The 18,320-nt window shown below is 46.1% G+C and overlaps 1 protein-coding gene across 2 annotated transcripts in view; it reads left to right on the top strand.

Annotated features, from left to right (window-relative positions):
- The first annotated feature begins 1,344 nt into the window (after positions 1–1,344).
- LOC109886022 (RNA-binding motif, single-stranded-interacting protein 3-like) overlaps positions 1,345–18,320 on the top strand; it is a 68,573-nt gene continuing 51,597 nt past the window's right edge. For both annotated transcript variants that reach the window (XM_031811724.1, XM_031811723.1), the window contains exon 1: positions 1,345–1,751. In XM_031811724.1, the coding sequence (XP_031667584.1) occupies positions 1,677–1,751 (75 nt within the window). In that variant the 5' untranslated portion in view covers positions 1,345–1,676. The remainder of the gene's footprint in view (positions 1,752–18,320) is intronic.

Genomic DNA, 18,320 nt, shown 5'->3' with positions numbered 1-18,320 from the left:
AGAGAGAGAGGTCTTTCTGAGGGGAGAGAGAGAGAGGTCTTCCTGAGGGGAGAGAGAGAGAGGTCTTTCTAAGGGGAGAGAGAGAGGTCTTCCTGAGGGGAGAGAGAGACGTCTTCCTGAGGGGAGAGAGAGACGTCTTCCTGAGGGGAGAGAGAGACGTCCCTCTTACTGGCTGGGAAAGAGGAAGGGAGGAAAGGAGGAGGAGCATAGCTCTGTCAGAGCCGAGCCCTCAACACTTCAGCACAGTGTGGAGCAGACAGCAGCAGCCACACACACACACACATCGCTCTTAGTATCTGCTCGTAGATACACACACACACATCGCTCTCAGTAAACACACACACACACATCGCTTTCAGTAAACACACACACATCGCTCTCGGTAACGTAGTTATACACACATGTGGGGAAACAAGACATCAGGGAAACAAGACATCTGGGAAGCGCTGTGAGAGAGAGAGAACAGAGGGGAAGAGGAGCTGCAGAGCTGAAGGGATTGTCATCTTTGTCTGTGTGGATATCTCTGGATCTCTGGGTTTCCTTTCCCCCCCACGCCTTCACCGGAGTTTCTAGTGGATTCCTTCTCTGATCCTGCTCACGTTATTTCACTGGAGGTGCCAGACGGCGTTTCAGTTTCTGTTCCAGTCCACCCTCCTCTCTCTCTCCCTCTCTCTCTCTCTCTCTCTCTCTCCCTCCCTCTCTCTCTCTCTCTCTCTCTCCCTCCCTCCCTCTCTCTCTCTCTCTCTCTCTCTCTCTCTCTCTCTCTCTCTCTCTCCCAGCCCAGATACGACGTCTGTCCACCCTCCTCTCTCTCTCTCCCTCTCCCTCCCTCTCTCTCTCTCTCTCCCTCCCTCTCTCTCTCTCTCTCTCTCTCTCTCTCCCAGCCCAGCTACGACGTCTGTCTGTGTCTGTCCTCCGCGAGCCAAGTGTCTGGCCAGGACAACAGCAAGACTCCATTCGGATCTGACACTGTACACGCATCGTGAACGCGCGAGAGACAGAGGAGAGAACAAAAGTGAAGTCAGGGCATGAGCGAGAAAGCCAGAGAGAGAGACAGCTTTTTAGAGTAGTTCAAGCTACTCTAAACACCTTCCTCCTCCCTCCTTCTCTCCCTTACTCCTCTCCTCCTCTTCTCCTTCCCTCCTTCCCTCACTCCTCTCCTCCTCTTCTCCTTCCTTCACTCCTCTCCTCCTCTTCTCCCTCCTTCCCTCGCTCCTCTCCTCCTCTTCTCCTTCCCTCCTTCCCTCACTCCTCTCCTCCTCTTCTCCTTCCCTCGCTCCTCTCCTCCTCTTCTCCCTCCTTCCCTTGCTTCTCTCCTCCTCCTCTCCTTCCCTCCTTCCCTCGTTCCTCTCCTCCTCTTCTCCCTCCTTCCTTCCTTCGCTCCTCTCCTCTTCTCCCCCCTTCCTTCCTTCCCTCGCTCCTCTCCTCTTCTTTTCTCCTCCCCCCAGCTAGTGGAGGGTGAATGTGGGACTCCCACTGAGCAGACAGACAGAAGAACAGCTAGAGGTCCCATCCATCCGTCTGTCCGTCCCTGTCTCTCTCTCTCACGTCTCTCTGGCCTCCGCCCAGACCCAGGAATAGGAACCAGGGGTCCAGGCCAAGAGGGAGTCACTGTGTTACTGGAACCCAGCCAGAGAGACTCTGTCTCCTGCTACGGCCAGAAGGATTCCTGCTACATGGGTAAACACTTGGAACAGCAACAGATGTACCCCCAATACATCTACTATTACCCCCACTACCTCCAGACTAAGGTAAGATGGTTCAGGGTGTCTCCTCTATCTAAGGAAGGATGTTTCAGGGTGTCTCCTCTAAGGAAGGATGTTTCAGGGTCTCTCTATCTAAGGAAGGATGGTTCAGGGGGTCTCCTGTATCTAAGGAAGGATGGTTCAGGGTGTCTACTCTATCTAAGGAAGGATGGTTCAGGGTCTCTATCTAAGGAAGGATGGTGCAGGGTCTCTATCTAAGGAAGGATGATTCAGGGGTCTCCTCTGTTTTACCCCCAATACATCTACTATTACCAGATTAAGGTCAGGATGGTTCAGGGTCTCTCTATCTAAGGAAGGATGGTTCAGGGTCTCTCCTCAGTCTTACCCCCACGCTAGTCCTTCTAACGTCACCTCTAGACTAAGGTAGGGTATCCCACCTCTGTCATAGCCCCGACCACCCTGATTTTCTCCAGGCTTAGGTATGGTACCGAGTCGATCCTCTGTCTTAGCCCAGACCACCCTGATTTTCTCCAGGCTTAGGTATGGTACCGAGTCGATCCTCTGTCTTAGCCCAGACCACCCTGACCTTCTCCAGGCGTAGGTATGGTACCGAGTCGATCCTCTGTCTTAGCCCAGACCACCCTGATCTTCTCCAGGCTTAGGTATGGTACCGAGTCGATCCTCTGTCTTAGCCCAGACCACCCTGACCTTCTCCAGGCTTAGGTATGGTACCGAGTCGATCCTCTGTCTTAGCCCAGACCACCCTGACCTTCTCCAGGCTTAGGTATGGTACCGAGTCTATCCTCTGTCTTAGCCCAGACCACCCTGACCTTCTCCAGGCTTAGGTATGGTACCGAGTCTATCCTCTGTCTTAGCCCAGACCACCCTGAGCTTCTCCAGGCTTAGGTATGGTACCGAGTCGATCCTCTGTCTTAGCCCAGACCACCCTGACCTTCTCCAGGCTTAGGTATGGTACTGAGCCTGTCCTCTGTCTTAGCCCAGACCACCCTGACTTTCTCCAGGCTTAGGTATGGTATCGAGTCGATCCTCTGTCTTAGCCCAGACCACCCTGACCTTCTCCAGGCTTAGGTATGGTACCGAGTCGATCCTCTGTCTTAGCCCAGACCACCCTGACCTTCTCCAGGCTTAGGTATGGTATCGAGTCGATCCTCTGTCTTAGCCCAGACCACTCTGACCTTCTCCAGGCTTAGGTATGGTACCGAGTCGATCCTCTGTCTTTGCCCAGACCACTCTGACCTTCTCCAGGCTTAGGTATGGTACTGAGCCTGTCCTCTGTCATAGCCCAGACCACCCTGACCTTCTCCAGGCTTAGGTATGGTACTGAGCCTGTCCTCTGTCTTTGCCCAGACCACTCTGACCTTCTCCAGGCTTAGGTATGGTACTGAGCCTATCCTCTGTCTTAGCCCAGACCACCCTGACCTTCTCCAGGCTTAGGTATGGTACTGAGCCTGTCCTCTGTCTTAGCCCAGACCACCCTGACCTTCTCCAGGCTTAGGTATGGTACTGAGCCTGTCCTCTGTCTTAGCCCAGACCACTCTGACCTTCTCCAGGCTTAGGTATGGTACCGAGTCGATCCTCTGTCATAGCCCAGACCACCCTGACCTTCTCCAGGCTTAGGTATGGTACCGAGTCGATCCTCTGTCTTTGCCCAGACCACTCTGACCTTCTCCAGGCTTAGGTATGGTACCGAGTCGATCCTCTGTCATAGCCCAGGCCCCACTAATCTTCTCCAGGCTGTGTATCTCTGCTGTTTTACCCTATACTAGTCTATATTGATGGGGGGGGAAATCAATAGTTACAGTTGAAGTCAGAAGTTTGCATACAACTTAGCCAAATACATTTAAACTCAGTTTTTCACAATTCCTGACATTTAATCCTAGTAAAAAATACCCTGACTTAGGTCAGTTAGGATCGCCACTTTAATTTTAAGAATGTGAAATGTCAGAATAATAGTAGAGAGAATGATTTATTTCAGCTTTTATTTCTTTCATCAAATTCCCAGTGGGTCAGAAGTTTACATACACTCAATTAGTATTTGGCAGCATTGCCTTTAAATAGTTTAACTTGGGTCAAACATTTCAGGTAGCCTTCCACAAGCTTCCCACAATAAGTTGGGTGAATTTTTGCCCATTCCTCCTGACAGAGCTGGTGTAACTGAGTCAGGTTTGTAGGCCTCCTTGCTCACACACGCCTTTTCAGTTCTGCCCACAACTTTTCTATAGGTTTGAGGTCAGGGCTTTGTGATGGCCACTCCAATACCTTGACTTTGTTGTCCTTAAGCCATTTTGCAACAGCTTTGGAAGTATACTTGGGGTCATTGTCCATTTGAAAGACCCATTTGCAACCAAGCTTTAACTTCCTGACTGATGTCTTGAGATGTTGCTTCAATATATCCACATAATTTTCCCACCTCATGCGGCCATCTATTTTGTGAAGTACACCAGTCCCTCCTGCAGCAAAGCACCCCCACAACATGATGCTGCCACCCCTGTTGCATAACGACGAGGAACACCATGGCCCCGTCCTAAAGGATTCGGTGGAGCGGTGTGACCAATCACATTTTGTATTCTAACTTTTTGTGTTGTTTTGTTGGTTTGGCAAGGCCACTGTCAGCCAGAGAAACATGCTGAGAAGGATTATCACCACAGCAAACAAGGTACTAGGAGTCAAACAGACAGGCCTGGATGAGATCTTTAAGGTCAGGACCTTCCACAAGGTACTAGGAGTCAGACAGACAGGCCTGGATGAGATCTTTAAGGTCAGGACCCTCCACAAGGTACTAGGAGTCAGACAGACAGGCCTGGATGAGATCTTTAAGGTCAGGACCCTCCACAAGGTACTAGGAGACAGACAGACAGGCCTGGATGAGATCTTTAAGGTCAGGACCTTCCACAAGGTACTAGGAGACAGACAGACAGGCCTGGATGATATCTTTAAGGTCAGGCTCCTCCACAAGGTACTAGGAGACAGACAGACAGGCCTGGATGAGATATTTAAGGTCAGGACCTTCCACAAGGTACTAGGAGTCAGACAGACAGGCCTGGATGAGATCTTTAAGGTCAGGACCCTCCACAAGGTACTAGGAGTCAGACAGACAGGCCTGGATGAGATCTTTAAGGTCAGGACCTTCCACAAGGTACTAGGAGTCAGACAGACAGGCCTGGATGAGATCTTTAAGGTCAGGACCCTCCACAAGGTACTAGGAGTCAGACAGACAGGCCTGGATGAGATCTTTAAGGTCAGGACCTTCCACAAGGTACTAGGAGACAGACAGACAGGCCTGGATGAGATCTTTAAGGTCAGGACCTTCCACAAGGTACTAGGAGACAGACAGACAGGCCTGGATGAGATCTTTAAGGTCAGGACCTTCCACAAGGTACTAGGAGTCAGACAGACAGGCCTGGATGAGATCTTTAAGGTCAGGACCCTCCACAAGGTACTAGGAGTCAGACAGACAGGCCTGGATGAGATCTTTAAGGTCAGGACCTTCCACAAGGTACTAGGAGACAGACAGACAGGCCTGGATGATATCTTTAAGGTCAGGCTCCTCCACAAGGTACTAGGAGACAGACAGACAGGCCTGGATGATATCTTTAAGGTCAGGACCCTCCACAAGGTACTAGGAGTCAAACAGACAGGCCTGGATGATATCTTTAAGGTCAGGACCCTCCACAAGGTACTAGGAGTCAAACAGACAGGCCTGGATGATATCTTTAAGGTCAGGACCCTCCACAAGGTACTAGGAGTCAAACAGACAGGCCTGGATGATATCTTTAAGGTCAGGACCCTCCACAAGGTACTAGGAGTCAAACAGACAGGCCTGGATGATATCTTTAAGGTCAGGACCCTCCACAAGGTACTAGGAGTCAAACAGACAGGCCTGGATGAGATCTTTAAGGTCAGGACCCTCCACAAGGTACTAGGAGTCAGACAGACAGGCCTGGATGAGATCTTTAAGGTCAGGACCCTCCACAAGGTACTAGGAGTCAGACAGACAGGCCTGGATGAGATCTTTAATGGTCAGGCCCCTCCCCAAGACACGGCCAGTACCTGGACTTTGAACTACTCCCCTCTGGGCGCAGGTAAAGGGCGACCCTCAGCAGGAAAAACACAACTAGACAATAACTTGTGCCAGGTGTGATATCCCTCCTAAACAGCTCGGCCAAATGTTCCTATCGACCCAGTAAGGCCAGCAGGCCAGTCTCTTTTTATTGGTTCGTAACTGTTATTAAAGTTGTGTTGTCAATTTGTTTCGTATTTAAAACGCCTCTTAAACGCGTACATGACACTGCAATAACCCCTTCCCCATTGGGGACAATACAGTCTGTAAAGTACCAAGCTCTTTCTGCCATTAAACAAAGCTGGGGTCCTGGCTATATAGAGAAGGGTGTGATTTCATAGATATTGCTGTGTGTGTGTGTGTGTGTGTGTGTGTCTCTGTGTGTGTGTGTGTCTCTCTCTATCTCTGTGTGTGTCTGTGTGTGTGTGTGTCTCTCTCTCTGTGTTTGTGTTTCTCTCTCTCTCTGTGTGTGTGTGTGTGTGTGTGTGTGTGTGTGTGTGTGTGTGTGTGTGTGTGTGTGTGTGTGTGTAAGAGCAGCTTACACTCTGCTACGGTCCGTTCTCTGTTAAACAGAGCAGCAACCATCAAACCTTTAAATAGCTCTGTTTCAACAACATTCTACGTACACACACACACACACACACACACACACACACACACACACACACACACACACACACACACACACACACACACACACACACACACACACACACACTACCAGTGGTTAGTCTGATGATGGTGAATAGTGTTGTAGGGAATAGTAGGGAATAGTGTTGTAGGGAATAGTGTTGTAGGGAATAGTGGGGAATAGTGTTGAAGGGAATAGTGTTGAAGGGAATAGTGTTGTGGGGAATAGTGTTGTAGGGAATAGTGTTGTGGGGAATAGTGTTGTAGGGAATAGTGTTGTGGGGAATAGAGTTGTAGGGAATAGTGTTGTCGGGAATAGTGTTGTGGGGAATAGTGTTGTGGGGAATAGTGTTGTAGGGAATAGTGTTGTGGGGAATAGTGTTGTAGGGAATAGTGTTGTAGGGAATAGTGGGGAATAGAGTTGTAGGGAATAGTGTTGTGGGGAATAGTGTTGTGGGGAATAGAGTTGAAGGGAATAGTGTTGAAGGGAATAGTGTTGAAGGGAATAGTGTTGTAGGGAATAGTGTTGTAGGGAATAGTGTTGTAGGGAATAGTGTTGTGGGGAATAGTGTTGTGGGGAATAGAGTTGTAGGGAATAGAGTTGTAGGGAATAGTGTTGTGGGGAATAGAGTTGTGGGGAATAGTGTTGTGGGGAATAGAGTTGTAGGGAATAGTGTTGTGGGGAATAGTGTTGTAGGGAATAGAGTTGTAGGGAATAGTGTTGTAGGGAATAGTGGGGAATAGAGTTGTAGGGAATAGTGTTGTAGGGAATAGTGTTGTGGGGAATAGTGTTGTGGGGAATAGAGTTGTAGGGAATAGTGTTGTAGGGAATAGAGTTGTAGGGAATAGAGTTGTAGGGAATAGTGTTGTGGGGAATAGTGTTGTGGGGAATAGTGTTGTGGGGAATAGTGTTGTAGGGAATAGTGTTGTGGGGAATAGTGTTGTAGGGAATAGAGTTGTAGGGAATAGTGTTGTGGGGAATAGTGTTGTAGGGAATAGAGTTGTAGGGAATAGTGTTGTGGGGAATTTGGTTCCATTCAGGATGCAACCTAATAAAATTAAAAAGCAGGTTGTAATTCCCATCCAATCAATTATCTCATTATAGTCCAGCCCCTTAATGTGGTCACCAGTACATAATGGTATTTATGGTAATGAGTATTAGTCGAATCAGAAACACCATTATGTTTAAATGACAGTGGTGACACGTGCAGAAACGATTGGACGTCTATTAAAGTGGGCATCACGTCCCCTCCAATGAGCTATTCACATGACATTAGTCAGCGAAATGTGATCTAAATGCCTTAATGGTCACTCCAGCAGAGATAACACGACATCATGTATCTGCTCATTCGTCACATGCTGTCACGACTTCCGGCAAAGTCGATCCCTCTCCTTGTCCGGGCGGCGTTCGGCGGTCGACGTCACCGGTCTACTAGCCATCGCCGATCCACCTTTCATTTTCCATTTGTTTTGTCTTGTCTTCCCACACACCTGGTTTCAATTCCATCATTACGTGTTGTGTATTTAACCCCCTGTTCCCCCCCCCATGTCCTTGTCTGGTATTGTTTATTGTAGTGCTTGTGTTCGTTATGCTGGTATGTAACAGGTTTTGTTTACCCATTGATTTATTTGTTCTGTTTACGGTGGTTTTGTTTATTAAACTGTGCCGTTATAAATCAGTTTTTGCTCTCCTGCGCCTGACTTCTCTGCCGCCGTGTTGAGGACCAGCGTGGCGGATGTATTGTTACCTACCCTTACCACCTGGGGGCGGCCCATTAGGAAGTCCAGGATCCAGTTGCAGAGGGAGGTGTTTAGTCCCAGGATCCTTAGCTTAGTGATGAGCATCGAGGGCACTATGGTGTTGAACGCTGAGCTGTAGTCAATGAACAGCATTCTCATGCAGGTGTTCCTTTTGTCCAGGTGAGAAAGGGCAGTGTGGAGTGTAATAGAGATTACATCATCTGGGGATCTGTTTGGACTGTATGCAAATTGGAGTGAGATAACACAACATAATCTCTCATGGACAGACTCTTGTGGACAGATGAAACGGAGAGAATCTGTCAAGGCTCACATAGAATTATTAGATTACGAGCAGCAATAGTTCCTGCTTTTGAGTTTTCATCATTGATTATTTGGTCCAATCAGGAATGGGCCAAGGTGGAGCTTAAACTGGTGTTGTGATTTTCAAGCCTGTCTGAGGATGATAAACGGTTTCTACTAGATTCTACAGCCACAAAGTCAAAATTGGCCATATCGACAAATATGCATGAAAAAAATCATTTTATTTTTGGCAACGATAAACACGGGTGAAATACGCAGATAGAAGGAACTTGACCAGGAGTTTCTGTTTGTTTGGGAGGAGACTTCGCTGTCACACCCTGACCATAGTTTGCTTTCTATGTTTCTATGTTTTGGTTGGTCAGGGTGTGAGCTGAGTGGGCATTCTATGTTACATGTCTAGTTTGTCTATTTCTATGTCTGGCCTGATATGGTTCTCAATCAGAGGCAGGTGTTAGTCATTGTCTCTGATTGGGAACCATATTTAGGTAGCCTGGGTGTCACTGTGTGTTTGTGGGTGATTGTTCCTGTCTCTGTGTTTTGCACCAGATAGGGCTGTTATAATCTCCACCCGGCACAGCCAGAAGAGGACTGGCCACCCCACATAGCCTGGTTCCTCTCTAGGTTTCTTCCTAGGTATTGGCCTTTCTAGGGAGTTTTTCCTAGCCACCGTGCTTCTACACCTGCATTGCTTGCTGTTTGGGGTTTTAGGCTGGGTTTCTGTACAGCACTTTGAGATATCAGCTGATGTACGAAGGGCTATATAAATAAATTTGATTTGATTTGATTTTCCACGTTTGTTGTTTTGTAGTGTTCGTGTTTATCCTTTTTGTTAGTAAACATGAATCAGTATCACGCCGCATTTTGGTCCGCTTCTCCTTCACAACAGGAAAACCCTTACATTCGCTTCTTTCCTCTGTCCCTGGTTATAGAGAGATGTAGGTTTGGTAGAGTCTGTCCCTGGTTATAGAGAGATGTAGGTTTGGTAGAGTCTGTCCCTGGGTATAGAGAGATGTAGGTTTGGTAGAGTGTCCCTGGTTATAGAGAGATGTAGGTTTGGTAGAGTCTGTCCCTGGTTATAGAGAGATGTAGGTTTGGTAGAGTCTGTCCCTGGTTATAGAGAGATGTAGGTTTGGTAGAGTCTGTCCCTGGTTAGAGAGAGATGTAGGTTTGGTAGAGTCGGTCCCTGGTTATAGAGAGATGTAGGTTTGGTAGAGTCTGTCCCTGGTTATAGAGAGATGTAGGTTTGGTAGAGTCTGTCCCTGGTTATAGAGAGATGTAGGTTTGGTAGAGTCTGTCCCTGGTTAGAGAGAGATGTAGGTTTGGTATAGTCTGTCCCTGATTATAGAGAGATGTAGGTTTGGTAGAGTCTGTCCCTGGTTATAGAGAGATGTAGGTTTGGTAGAGTCTGTCCCTGGTTATAGAGAGATGTAGGTTTGGTAGACTCTGTCCCTGGTTAGAGAGAGATGTAGGTTTGGTAGAGTCGGTCCCTGGTTATAGAGAGATGTAGGTTTGGTAGAGTCTGTCCCTGGTTATAGAGAGATGTAGGTTTGGTAGAGTCTGTCCCTGGTTATAGAGAGATGTAGGTTTGGTAGAGTCTGTCCCTGGTTAGAGAGAGATGTAGGTTTGGTAGAGTCTGTCCCTGGTTATAGAGAGATGTAGGTTTGGTAGAGTCTGTCCCTGGTTATAGAGAGATGTAGGTTTGGTAGAGTCTGTCCCTGGTTATAGAGATGTAGGTTTGGTAGAGTCTGTCCCTGGTTATAGAGAGATGTAGGTTTGGTAGAGTCTGTCCCTGGTTATAGAGAGATGTAGGTTTGGTAGAGTCTGTCCCTGGTTATAGAGAGATGTAGGTTTGGTAGAGTCTGTCCCTGTTTATAGAGAGATGTAGGTTTGGTAGAGTCTGTCCCTGGTTATAGAGAGATGTACAACACTATTCCCTACAACACTATTCCCTACAACACTATTCCCTACAACACTATTCCCTACAACACTATTCCCCACAACACTATTCCCCACAACACTATTCCCTACAACACTATTCCCTACAACACTATTCCCCACAACACTATTCCCTACAACACTATTCCCTTCAACACTATTCCCCACTATTCCCTACAACACTATTCCCTTCAACACTATTCCCCACTATTCCCTACAACACTATTCCCTTCAACACTATTCCCCACTATTCCCTACAACACTATTCCCTACTATTCCCTACAACACTATTCACCATCATCAGACTAACCACTGGTAGTGTGTGTGTGTGTGTGTGTGTGTGTGTGTGTGTGTGTGTGTGTGTTTCTATGTGTGTGTCTCTCTCTCAGTGTGTGTGTGTTTGTGTGTGTCTCTCTTTGTGTGTGTGTCTCTCTCTTTTTGTGTGTTTGTGTGTGTATGTGTATGTGCATGTGTATGTGTGTATGGGTGTGTGTGTGTGTGTGTGTGTATGTGTGTGTGTGTGTGTGTGTGTGGCCAGATGTACAGGGAGATTAAACACACAGCTCCCCAGAGACCACTGGCCAGATGTACAGGGAGATTAAACACACAGCTCCCCAGAGACCACTGGCCAGATGTACAGGGAGGTTAAACACACAGCTCTTCAGAGACCACTTGCCAGATGTACAGGGAGATTAAACACACAGCTCTTCAGAGACCACTGGCCAGATGTACAGGGAGATTAAACACACAGCTCTTCAGAGACCACTGGCAGATGTACAGGGAGATTAAACACACAGCTCTTCAGAGACCACTGGCCAGATGTACAGGGAGATTAAACACACAGCTCTTCAGAGACCACTGGCCAGATGTACAGGGAGATTAGACACACAGCTCTTCAGAGACCACTGGCCAGATGTACAGGGAGATTAGATACACAGCTCTTCAGAGACTACTGGCCAGATGTACAGGGAGATTAAACACACAGCTCCTCAGAGACCACTGGCCAGATGTACAGGGAGATTAGATACACAGCTCTTCAGAGACTACTGGCCAGATGTACAGGGAGATTAAACACACAGCTCCTCAGAGACCACTGGCCAGATGTACAGGGAGATTAAACACACAGCTCCCCAGAGACCACTGGCCAGCTGGACAGGGAGATTAGACACACAGCTCTTCAGAGACCACTGGCCAGATGTACAGGGAGATTAAACACACAGCTCCCCAGAGACCACTGGCCAGATGTACAGGGAGATTAAACACACAGCTCCCCAGAGACCACTGGCCAGATGTACAGGGAGATTAAACACACAGCTCCCCAGAGACCACTGGCCAGATGTTCATCATTAAAGCAGTATGCTGCTCGTCTGTTCTTTGTCAGTCTTCATTAAGGCAGTATGCTGCTCGTCTGTTCTCTGTCAGTCTTCATTAAGGCAGTATGCTGCTCGTCTGTTCTCTGTCAGTCTTCATTAAGGCAGTATGCTGCTCGTCTGTTCTCTGTCAGTCTTCATTAAGGCAGTATGCTGCTTGTCTGTTCTCTGTCAGTCTTCATTAAGGCAGTATGCTGCTCGTCTGTTCTCTGTCAGTTTTCATTAAGGCAGTACGCTGCTCGCCTGTTCTCTGTCAGTCTTCATTAAGGCAGTATGCTGCTCGTCTGTTCCCCATCAGTCTTCATTAAGGCAGTATGCTCTCTCTGTCTCTCTCTCTCTCTCTCTCTCACTCTCTCTCTCTCTCTCTCTCTCTCTCTCTCTCTCTCTCTCTCACTCTCACTCTCTCTCTCTCACTCTCTCTCTCTCTCTGTCTCTCTCTCTCTCTCTCTCTCTCACACTCTATCTCTCTCTGTCCTCTGTCTCTCTCTCTCTCTCTCTCTCTCTCTCTCTCTCTCTCTCACACTCTATCTCTCTCTGTCTCTGTCTCTCTCTCTCTCTCTCTCTCTCTCTCTCCCTCACTCTCTCTCTCTCTCTCTCTCTCTCTCTCTGTCTCTCTCTCTCTCTCTCTCTCTCTCTCTCTCTCTCTCTCTCTCTCTCTCTCTCTCTCTCTCTCTCTCTCTCTCTCTCTCTCTCTGGGAAGGGAATTATGCAAATCCCTTCCCATGCACTGAGTGGTGTGGATGTACAGGGAGAGGGAGACTGGCACTGAGTGGTGTGGATGTACAGGGAGAGGGAGACTGGCACTGAGTCGTGTGGATGTACAGGGAGGGGGGAGACTGGCACTGAGTCGTGTGGATGTACAGGGAGAGGGAGACTGGCACTGACTCGTGTGGATGTACAGGGATAGGGACACTGGCACTGAATGGTGTGGATGTACAGGGAGAGGGACACTGGTACTGAGTGGTGTGGATATACAGGGAGAGGGACACTGGTACTGAGTGGTGTGGATGTACAGGGAGAGGGACACTGGCACTGAATGGTGTGGATATACAGAGAGAGGGACACTGGTAGTACAGCTCTCTAACTCTCAGGTGGTGGTACAGCTCTCTGACTCTCAGGTGGTGGTACAGCTCTCTGACTCTCAGGTGGTGGTACAGCTCTCTGTAGGGTAGATATCTATAGGAATATCTATAGGAATATATATAGGAATATCTATAGGAATATCTATAGGAATATATATAGGAATATATATAGGAATATCTATAGGAATATCTATAGGAATATCTATAGGAATATCTATAGGAATATATATAGGAATATCTATAGGAATATCTATAGGAATATCTATAGGAATATATATAGGAATATATATTGGAATATCTATAGGAATATCTATAGGAATATCTATAGGAATATCTATAGGAATATCTATAGGAATATATATAGGAATATATATAGGAATATCTATAGGAATATCTATAGGAATATCTATAGGAATATATATAGGAATATATATAGGAATATCTATAGGAATATCTATAGGAATATCTATAGGAATATATAGGAATATATATAGGAATATCTATAGGAATATCTATAGGAATATCTATAGGAATATCTATATGAAAATCTATAGGAATATCTATTGGAATATCTATAGGAATATCTATAGGAATATCTATAGGAATATCTATAGGAATATCTATAGGAATATCTATAGGAATATCTATAGGATATCTATAGGAATATATATGGGAATATCTGTAGGAATATCTATAGGAATATCTATAGGAATATCTATAGGAATATATATAGGAATATCTATAGGAATATATATAGGAATATCTGTAGGAATATATATAGGAATATCTATAGGAATATCTATAGGAATATCTATAGGAATATCTATAGGAATATCTATATATGCCCCTCCCTCCTTTCCCTTATGCCCCCTCCCTCCTTTCCCTTATGCCCCTCCCTCCCTTCCCTTATGCCCCTCCCTCCTTTCCCTTATGCCCCTCCCTCCTTTCTCTTATGCCCCTCCCTCCTTTCCCTTATGTCCCTCCCTCCTTTCCCTTATGCCCCTCCCTCCTTTCCCTTATGCCCCTCCCTCCTTTCCCTTATGCCCCTCCTCCTTTCCCCTTTATCTCTCTGTCCCTTCTTTCCCATGTATCTCTGTCTGTGTCCTCCTCTCTAACCATCTATTCAGTGGGATGCTGTCTGTGTTGTCCCACTGTGTCCTCCTCTCTAACCATCTATTCAGTGGGATGCTGTCTGTGTTGTCCCACTGTGTCCTCCTCTCTAACCATCTATTCAGTGGGATGCTGTCTGTGTTGTCCCACTGTGTCCTCCTCTCTAACCATCTATTCAGTGGGACACTGTCTGTGTTGTCCCACTGTGTCCTCCTCTCTAACCATCTATTCAGTGCGATGCTGTCTGTGTTGTCCCACTGTGTCCTCCTCTCTAACCATCTATTCAGTGGGATGCTGACTGCCAGCCTAAGAGCCTCTCTGTCCCAACTTATACCCATTTATGTACAAATGACCCTGTATAATCGGTTCTATTCTTATTAAACAACCACTGGCTGCCGGCTCATTCCTCTCTTAATTAAATAAAGGAGGAGAGGGAGAGAAGGAGAGAGAGGTGAAGAGAGAGAGAGGTGAAGAGAGAGGTGAAGAGAGAGGTGAAGACAGAGAGAGGGAGATGTGAAGAGAGAGAGAGAGAGAGAGAGAGGGGGAGATGTGAAGAGAGAGAGAGAGGTGAAGAGAGAGAGAGAGGTGAAGAGAGAGAGAGAGGTGAAGAGAGAGAGAGAGGTGAAGAGAGAGAGGGTATAGAGAGAGAGGTGAAGAGAGAGAGAGAGAGAGAGAGAGAGAGAGAGAGAGAGAGAGAGAGAGAGAGAGATTAGAGAGAGAGAGAGAGAGCGAGAGAGAGAGAGAGAGAGAGAGAGAGAGGGTTGTGGAGGGGGGGATTTCAGCATGTTTTCCCTATTATAGTATTATAGAGACGACTTCCCTATTGTATTATCAGAAAGAGTCTGCCTGTGAAAGCTGGTCTTTAGAGTCTGCATTGCAGTGTGTGTAAACTTTCTGATTGACAGGCAGTGAGGCAGATAAGGATTTGTCAGTGTCCTTAGTAGTCTCCTAGACAGCTGGTAGTCTCCAAGACAGCTAGTAGTCTCCTAGACAGCTGGTAGTCTCCTTGACAGCTGGTAGTCTCCTAGACAGCTAGTAGTCTCCTAGACAGCTGGTGGTCTCCTACACAGCTGGTAGTCTCCTAGACAGCTGGTAGTCTCCTAGACTCTCTCTCTCTCTCTCTCTCTCTCTCTCTCTCTCTGGGAAGGGAATTATGCAAATCCCTTCCCATGCACTGAGTGGTGTGGATGTACAGGGAGAGGGAGACTGGCACTGAGTGGTGTGGATGGACAGGGAGAGGGAGACTGGCACTGAGTGGTGTGGATGTACAGGGAGAGGGAGACTGGCACTGAGTCGTGTGGATGTACAGGGAGGGGGAGACTGGCACTGAGTCGTGTGGATGTACAGGGAGAGGGAGACTGGCACTGAGTCGTGTGGATGTACAGGGATAGGGACACTGGCACTGAATGGTGTGGATGTACAGGGAGAGGGACACTGGTACTGAGTGGTGTGGATATACAGGGAGAGGGACACTGGTACTGAGTGGTGTGGATGTACAGGGAGAGGGACACTGGCACTGAATGGTGTGGATATACAGAGAGAGGGACACTGGTAGTACAGCTCTCTAACTCTCAGGTGGTGGTACAGCTCTCTGACTCTCAGGTGGTGGTACAGCTCTCTGACTCTCAGGTGGTGGTACAGCTCTCTGTAGGGTAGATATCTATAGGAATATCTATAGGAATATATATAGGAATATCTATAGGAATATCTATAGGAATATATATAGGAATATATATAGGAATATCTATAGGAATATCTATAGGAATATCTATAGGAATATCTATAGGAATATATATAGGAATATCTATAGGAATATCTATAGGAATATCTATAGGAATATATATAGGAATATATATTGGAATATCTATAGGAATATCTATAGGAATATCTATAGGAATATATATAGGAATATATAGGAATATCTATAGGAATATCTATAGGAATATCTATAGGAATATATATAGGAATATATATAGGAATATCTATAGGAATATCTATAGGAATATCTATAGGAATATATATAGGAATATATATAGGAATATCTATAGGAATATCTATAGGAATATCTATAGGAATATCTATATGAAAATCTATAGGAATATCTATTGGAATATCTATAGGAATATCTATAGGAATATCTATAGGAATATCTATAGGAATATCTATAGGAATATCTATTGGAATATCTATAGGAATATCTATAGGAATATCTATAGGAATATCAATAGGAATATCTATAGGAATATCTATAGGAATATCTATAGGAATATCTATTGGAATATCTATAGGAATATCTATTGGAATATCTATAGGAATATCCATAGGAATATCTATAGGAATATCTATAGGAATATCTATAGGAATATCAATAGGAATATCTATAGGAATATCTATAGGAATATCTATAGGAATATCTATTGGATATCTATAGGAATATCTATAGGAATATCTATTGGAATATCCATAGGAATATCTATAGGAATATATATAGGAATATATATAGGAATATCTATAGGAATATCTATAGGAATATATATAGGAATATATATAGGAATATCTATAGGAATATCTATAGGAATATATATGGGAATATCTGTAGGAATATCTATAGGAATATCTATAGAATATCTATAGGAATATATATAGGAATATCTATAGGAATATATATAGGAATATCTGTAGGAATATATATAGGAATATCTATAGGAATATCTATAGGAATATCTATAGGAATATCTATAGGAATATCTATATATGCCCTCCCTCCTTTCCCTTATGCCCCCTCCCTCCTTTCCCTTATGCCCCTCCCTCCCTTCCCTTATGCCCCCTCCCTCCTTTCCCTTATGCCCCTCCCTCCTTTATCTTATGCCCCTCCCTCCTTTCCCTTATGTCCCTCCTCCTTTCCCTTATGCCCCTCCCTCCTTTCCCTTATGCCCCTCCCTCCTTTCCCTTATGCCCCTCCCTCCTTTCCCCTTTATCTCTCTGTCCCTTCTTTCCCATGTATCTCTGTCTGTGTCCTCCTCTCTAACCATCTATTCAGTGGGATGCTGTCTGTGTTGTCCCCACTGTGTCCTCCTCTCTAACCATCTATTCAGTGGGATGCTGTCTGTGTTGTCCCACTGTGTCCTCCTCTCTAACCATCTATTCAGTGGGATGCTGTCTGTGTTGTCCCACTGTGTCCTCCTCTCTAACCATCTATTCAGTGGGACACTGTCTGTGTTGTCCCACTGTGTCCTCCTCTCTAACCATCTATTCAGTGGGATGCTGACTGCCAGCCTAAGAGCCTCTCTGTCCCAACTTATACCCATTTATGTACAAATGACCCTGTATAATCGGTTCTATTCTTATTAAACAACCACTGGCTGCCGGCTCATTCCTCTCTTATTAAATAAAGGAGGAGAGGGAGAGAAGGAGAGAGAGGTGAAGAGAGAGAGAGGTGAAGAGAGAGGTGAAGAGAGAGAGAGGTGAAGAGAGAGGTGAAGACAGAGAGAGGGAGATGTGAAGAGAGAGAGAGAGAGAGAGAGAGGGGAGATGTGAAGAGAGAGAGAGAGGTGAAGAGAGAGAGAGAGGTGAAGAGAGAGAGAGAGGTGAAGAGAGAGAGGGTATAGAGAGAGAGGTGAAGAGAGAGAGAGAGAGAGAGAGAGAGGAGAGAGAGAGAGAGAGAGAGAGAGAGAGAGAGAGAGAGAGAGAGAGAGAGATTAGAGAGAGAGAGAGAGAGCGAGAGAGAGAGAGAGAGAGAGAGAGAGAGAGAGAGAGAGAGGGTTGTGGAGGGGGGGGATTTCAGCATGTTTTCCCTATTATAGTATTATAGAGACGACTTCCCTATTGTATTATCAGAAAGAGTCTGCCTGTGAAAGCTGGTCTTTAGAGTCTGCATTGCAGTGTGTGTAAACTTTCTGATTGACAGGCAGTGAGGCAGATAAGGATTTGTCAGTGTCCTTAGTAGTCTCCTAGACAGCTGGTAGTCTCCAAGACAGCTAGTAGTCTCCTAGACAGCTGGTAGTCTCCTAGACAGCTGGTAGTCTCCTTGACAGCTGGTAGTCTCCTAGACAGCTAGTAGTCTCCTAGACAGCTGGTGGTCTCCTACACAGCTGGTAGTCTCCTAGACAGCTGGTAGTCTCCTAGACAGCTGGAAGTCCCCTACCCTGCTTCCACCCTGCCTCTACTCTACTCTACTCAACTCTACTCTACTCTACTCTACTCTACTCTACTCTACTCTACTCTACTCTACTCTACCCTGCTTCTACCCTGCTCTACTCTACTCTACTCAACTCTACTCTACTCTACTCTACCCCTGCTTCTACCCTGCTCTACTCTACTCTGCTCTACTCTACTCTACTCTATC

This window comes from Oncorhynchus kisutch, unplaced genomic scaffold, assembly GCF_002021735.2.
Source record: "Oncorhynchus kisutch isolate 150728-3 unplaced genomic scaffold, Okis_V2 Okis02a-Okis13b_hom, whole genome shotgun sequence".
NCBI classification, from domain to species: Eukaryota; Metazoa; Chordata; class Actinopteri; order Salmoniformes; family Salmonidae; genus Oncorhynchus; species Oncorhynchus kisutch.
Note: the sequence above shows the minus strand (reverse complement) of the source record. Positions and strands in the feature narration are given on the sequence as shown.